This window comes from Ursus maritimus, unplaced genomic scaffold, assembly GCF_017311325.1.
Source record: "Ursus maritimus isolate PB19 unplaced genomic scaffold, ASM1731132v1 scaffold_8, whole genome shotgun sequence".
In the NCBI taxonomy this organism is placed as follows: Eukaryota; Metazoa; Chordata; class Mammalia; order Carnivora; family Ursidae; genus Ursus; species Ursus maritimus.
In genome coordinates, this window is record NW_024426996.1 from 44,944,620 (window position 1) to 44,951,214 (window position 6,595).

General features: G+C 38.0%; 1 protein-coding gene across 1 annotated transcript; it reads left to right on the forward strand.

Moving 5' to 3' along the window:
• Nucleotides 1-4,225: 4,225 nt before the first annotated feature.
• LOC103672701 (cytochrome c oxidase subunit 7B2, mitochondrial) lies at nt 4,226-4,468 on the forward strand. The gene has a single exon (XM_008701442.1). The coding sequence runs from the start codon at nt 4,226-4,228 to the stop codon at nt 4,466-4,468; it is 243 nt and encodes an 80-aa protein (XP_008699664.1).
• The last annotated feature ends 2,127 nt before the right edge of the window (nt 4,469-6,595 follow it).

Consider the following 6,595-nt stretch of genomic DNA (forward strand, 5'->3'; position numbering starts at 1 on the left):
GAAACACTGGTCTTTTGAATTGAGTCTAAATTCCATAGCCAGGCATATAAAGTCCTCACTGCGCTGCTCTTCTTTCCTCATCCATCCAGGCTCATCTGTGGGCATTCACTTCTTCACTTATTACCTAGTGTTACTGAGCTCACCAGTTGCCCTGCCTGCATGCTCTCTCAGCCGTCTGTGCTTTCACTTTTGCTACTTCGTCTACTGTCTGCACTCCCAGGTTTGTTTTTTATATCTTAATCATCCTTCAAGATCTAGCCCAGGTGTCATTTCCTCTATAACCATTTCTAGAACTCCAGGTTGAAATGAAACTCCTCCTGTGGACCACGGATACCCTTTGTTCATCTCTAGCCTGTCTCCTCCCTTGTAACAGTGGCTCTGTTCATTCCCTCACTCTACCATAAGCTTCTCGAGAGTAGGCATGAAACCACTGGCACCCAGCCCAGACCCTCACACACCAGTAGTCACTTAGTAAAAAATTATAGTAAACCACCTCTGGTAACTATATTGGGTTTTTGGATTTTTTTATTTCCAACACTCAGAATTGAATATACTTTGAAAAATGATAGAAAAATGGTAGTTGAAAAATGTACTAGATTTATAATCAGGGGACTTGAATTCACATCTTGGCCTGTCATTTATTCTTATGTACAGAATGGAGATAAATAATCATCATTGTACACTGTTTTTGCAAATGTGCAAAATTCTGGGACAATGTCTGGCAAACAGGCATATATTCATTAAATATTAGCTTCCTTGCTATATTAGTATATTACTGTGTTATTTCTTTTTATGGCCTTTAGTGATTTGAAATTATTTTTGTTATCTGTGAAGTTTCATATATATATATATATATAATATATTTTTATTTAAATATATTTATATTTAAATATTATATAATATATATATATATATATATATATCTCCTTATTGCACTTAGAGTGAAGTCTAATATTAGTTATTTTCCTAAACTGAGTTTCAACATTGCTGTATAAAGTAGATGACACAATCAATTTTTCCTTTTCATCCTCACAGGATACTTCACTCTCTTTAACTATTTATATTTATTCAGAACATATTTCTTTTCTTATATTGCCACAGGCATGAGAGAACCTCTACTTTGTTCTTATTACCTAGAGAAATCTGTCTTCTTCCATCTCTTTGTGGTCTGTTTTCATCAAAAGCATCTACTTTGAGAAATATTTTCTTACCAGCATTATATTATTGAATTTTTTATGCTTTCATATGGATATTAGACCCTGTTGCTTCAGTTCTTCAGGTAATAGGCTTAGGTTTCTCAATAATATGAAATTTATTTTAAAAGTAAGTTATATGGACTTTAACAGTATGGAAAATTTCTCTAATCCATGGATTCCCAGCTCTTGTGTTTTATAAACAGAAATAGATATAATGTAGATATGAAAGCAACTGAGACAGATGTAGCTGATGCTGACAAGGAAAAACAAAAAAGGAATGAAAGCTGTGTTTTGTTTATTATGGGACAAAATGCCAACTACAAACTACAGGAGTTCCTAAAAGAAAATTCTGAATAATGGATACTTACTGGCACAAGAAAATTTAGGCTGGGTGGAAGAAAAAGTCTTCACAGATACAGGAATAACCAAAGGATGAACCAAACTACAAAGCAATGTGATCAGTGTCACTAGAGAGAAAGTATCTAAGTTTCAACGTAACATCTTGAGGATAGGAATAATGAAATCCGCTTGTCACAAAGTAACAGGCATGCATCGATGACCCACAAGAAATCCCTGTTACCACAATTATTCTCTGGTTCTGTGCCATACTAGGTGCCACAAGTGTTTTGGTATTGATATTTGGTATTAAGGCTGCACCTGTCCTACCCCGACCCTTTTCACCTTCAGCCTACTTTCTGAATTCAGTCAAATTAAAACCTTAGTGCATTTTAGTGGAGAGATTCATGACTAACAGGGGAAAAAACAAAACAAAACAAAAAAAACCCTGAATATTTGGAACCTCAGAAGAAAAGCATTTGGTTCTGTTTTTGTCCCCTTCATCACAATCATGAAGAGTACCACTTTACCATCTGGTAGGAAATAAAAGAGAACCTTAGGGTCTTGTTTTCTAAGTTGGGAATAAAGTCGTTTGAGTTGGCAAATTTCAGTGAACAGTTATAAGTTTACAAGTACTGACCTCAGGCATTTTTGTATCCATGTTGCCTGCATTTGGACCGCAGTTAACATATGTCATTGCTAGAGACTGAACACTGTTTGACAGCTTGCACAAAGAAGAGAAATTGACAGAACTCTGTGTGTTTCTGCTTCCAGATCTCTTGTTCAATATAACTGTCTGTTTAAAAAAAAATTATTAGGGCTGTTATGACAGGTACATTTGATTTTTTAATTTCTCCTCAGTGTTCGTTTTAACTTCTTTAGGGTTACCAGTATTCATTTATGTTTCAGATTGGTTTAAAAAACCAGTTCTTTCTGTGCTTTTGTGTCAACTATTGTGTATGCAAGGTTACATCCCTGGCTCTTAAAGACCTTGTAGTCGATTTGTGGAGAATATAATCTCTCAAGAAAATGACAAGACAAGCCATGGACTGGGAGAAAATATTTGCAAAAGACATATCTGATAAAGGACTGTTATATAGGTTCATTAATTGTAACAAATGTAACAAATTTATTAGCCTGTTAGAGGAGGGGGAAGCTATGCATATGTTGTGTCAGCACGTATATGGGGACTCTGTATTTTCCACTAACTTTCGCAGTGAACCTTAAACTGTTCTAAAAAAAAAAAACGTCTATTTTAAAAAATGATAGAGCCAATACATCGTGTTAAAAGCTATGAAACAAGGGTTATAAGAAGTGTAGTAGCCCAGAGAAGAGGGGCTTTATCCAACTTGACTAGGGAGATGTGGAGATTTTACAGAAGTGGTGGCCTTTAGACTGGATTTATAAGACAAATAGAATTTTACCTGTAGAAAGGTGCAAGGCAGGAATAGGTAAAGAAGGAGAAGGGGGGAGGTGAGGAAAGGGGTTAAAAGAGAGGGGGAAAAGGAGCAGCAGGAGGAAGTATGACATACTCTGTGAATGCCTTATAATTCTGACTGAATCCTGAGTTTTTAGTAGTCACAGGTCATTGGACTTGTGGGACAGGTTGTGAATTGTCATTTTGTCAGTCATGCTGATTAGAGTCTAGGGAGCAAGCCATTGGCTGTTTGTGAAGAATAGAAAAGATAGCACTTACTGTGTGCTTACTTCTGTTGTTGTTACGGATTATCACATGTAATCCTCATGTTACCAAACCCAGGTGCAGCTGCCCATCACCTGAAAGATCATCTCTCAAGAGACTAGTTTTGATTGGAAAAAAATTTGAACTTTATTCAGGAAGCTGGGAACCTGAGGAGAAGGTGGGCTCTTGTCCAAAAGCCAGCTCTGAGGTTTCCGCCTGGCCCAGGGGTTTTTAAAGAGGTTTGGGGTGGTCAATGAGTAAAGGCGATGCAGCAGCCTTCATTTCTTGATTCATGCAGATTCAGTGATGCCAACTACAAAAGTTATCTCAGTGAGAGGGGGGTTGTGCAGGAGGGTCTGGTTCTTGTTTCACGATGTGCTGGAGTGTTCCCTTCTCTTTGAAAAGGAAGGCAGGGTCTACAGATGCACAAAGGGAGGCCAGTAAAGTCATCTGTGTGACTAAAAATGGAAAACATTTTGCTGAAGAACTACTGGACTAATCAGAAAGCCGAGGCAGTTTTGAACAAACTTGCTGGCTTCTGTGGCCTGGGAAAGTTCTAGTCCTTCACTCCCCAAGGCCGGTGGTCTACAAATCTCAAAGAAAGTAAATCAGTTCTGTTACAGATAAAGGACCTTAGGTCAGCAAGTAAGGAGTGTGCTAACTTTAAGCAAGTGAACCCTTAAGACCCGCTGGAGTGCTGTTACACACACAGCACGTGTTGGAGCTGGGCATTTATTGTCTCAGTTTGCCATTGAAAAGACTAAGGCAAAGAGAGGTTAAGTAACTGCCAGAGTTCATATAGCTAATCGGTAGCGGAGCTGAGACTCAAATCCAGGCAGCATGGTAGCAAAGCTACATGACCGGTCACACTCAGGAGCGCTGTGAGTGAAGCATTCAGAAGGAGGAACTGAATGTAGACAGATGTCATCGCCTATCTATTGTTTTTCCAGGTTTCTTCCCAAGGAAATAGGCCAACTGCTCCAATCAACAGCAGTCCCGTCACAACTTCATCATGTTTCCCTTGACCAGAAATGCACTAAATAGGTTCAAGATTCGAAGCATTCAACAAATTAGGTCAAGACAGAGCCACGAAAATCATTCACAAGATTTCCATAACAAATACGGTAACACTGTACTAGCCAGTGGGACCGCTTTCTGTGTAGTTGCATGGGTGTTTATAGCCACAGAGATTGGAGTAAAATGGAATCTATCTCCTGTCGGCAGAGTCACCCCAAAAGAGTGGAATGATGAGTAACCATCAAAGTTACTGTAATACAAAATTGTTTCAAAATAAACTTGTCATTTAAGCACTCTGCTGCTCATTAAAATATAGCATAATTGAAGAAATAAAATACATTTGAAACCTTTAAAAAGTTGTTGAAAATACTCATTATAGCGCCTGGAAGCAAAACAGTAGCAGTGGGTATAGGTTATAGGAGATTATGAATAATAAATATTTGAAAGTAGAATTAATAATGCATGTATTTTTCTGGCTTAATGATTTACAGTAGGTATCCCTTAGTAGGTATACACACATATGTACCTTATAAATTTGTTTGGCAAATTCTGTTGAATCTTTCCTTAAAACGTATTCATGATAAAAAAATGTTCATCATCTGACTATTTTTCACATCCTTAATCTTTCCCATCATGAGCTGTATCACCATACTCTTACCCAGGTTATTATAAAAACTTTCTCACCAGTCTCCTTGCTTCAACACATGATGTCCCACATCCTCTACCCCACCACACACAACTTTTTTTAACACAGAAGCCAGAATGATCATTTTATTTTATTTTTTTAAATTTTATTTATTTATTTGACAGAGAGAGCCAGAGTGCACAAGCTGGGAGAATGGCAGAGGGAGAAGGAGAAGCAGGTTCCCCGCTGAGCAGAGAGCCTGATGTGGGACTCAATCCCAGGACACTGGGATCATGACCTGAGCTGAAGGCAGATGCTTAACTGACTGAGCCACCAGATGCCCCTAAAATGATCATTTTAAAACGTTAGTGATATCACTCCTCTTTTCAAAACCCAATGACTCTGCATTTCACTCCAGAGTTAAAGCCAAAGTCCTTAGAAAGGTATACAGGCCCCCTAGATGCTGCACTGATCAGTTTTACTCCTGCATCAGGACATTTCTGTTTGCTCTTTTCTCTCCTTGGAATGTACTTCCTCCAGATCTTGTATGACTCATTTCATCATACTTTTCAGGGTTTTGTTCAGATGTCATATTTTCAGAGGAGGACTCTGACTACCCTTTTTAAAATTGCAGGCCCTCCTTAGTTTGGGCTTTGTCTGTCCTGCCTCCTTGCTTTATTTTTCTCCATAGCAATTATCATCATCTGACATAAGATATATTTTGTTTATTGTCTGTGTGCAAAGCTCCATAAAAGCATAGTTTGGAAACTGGGTTTTTCATGACTTTATCCCTATAACAGGGCTTGATAGATTAGACCTTCAGTAATTATTGGTTGAATTAATGAATATTAGTCTACAAATAATGAATTTGTTTACCACTGTGGGTTTGCAATGATTATTGGAGAGTATATTGGTTATCTATTGCTATTTTATAAATTACCCTAAAACTCAGTGGCTTAAAACAATAAACATTTATTATCTCATAGTTCCTGTGGGTTAGGAAACTCAGTGTGACTTAGCTGGATATCTCTGGCTCAGGATCTCTCACTTCTGTAATCTAAGTGTCAGGGCAATAATCATTTCAAGGTATAACCAGGACAGGATCTATATCCAAACACATACAGCTGCGTACAGGTCTTAGGACCTCACTGAATGTTGGCTGGACACATCAGTTCCTTTTGTGTAGTTTTCTCTCTAGGGTATCTCACAGTGTAACAGAGTAAAAGATACAGAAGCCAAGGTCTTTTATAACCTAATCTTGCAAATGACATTCCATCACCTCTACCATATTTTGTTCACTAGAAGTGAGACACTAATCAAGGCTCTAAAAGAGGGGAGGGGATTATGCAAGGGCATGATTACCTCAAGGTGGGGATCATTGGGGAATACCTATCACAGTTGACATTGGAGACCACCTCCTCCTGGATGACTAACTTCAAGATAAATGTATCTCAATGTCAAATATACATTAATACCGTTATTGTGGAGACAAAGGACATTATGTGTTCCTTCCCAGTTTTACTATGGGAGAGTTCCTCTAGGGTCCTTCCTAGGTATAGAATTGGTAGTTCTTAGGGAATGCTCATTTTCAGCTTTATCAGTATTGCTGGATTATTTCCCAAAGTGGTTAAATAGTTTACAGTCTCACCAGTAAAGTATACAATTTACTTTTTTCCACATCCAAACTCACTCTTAAGAGTTTTCATACCTTTTGGTATTTGCTGCTTTGATGAGTGTGAC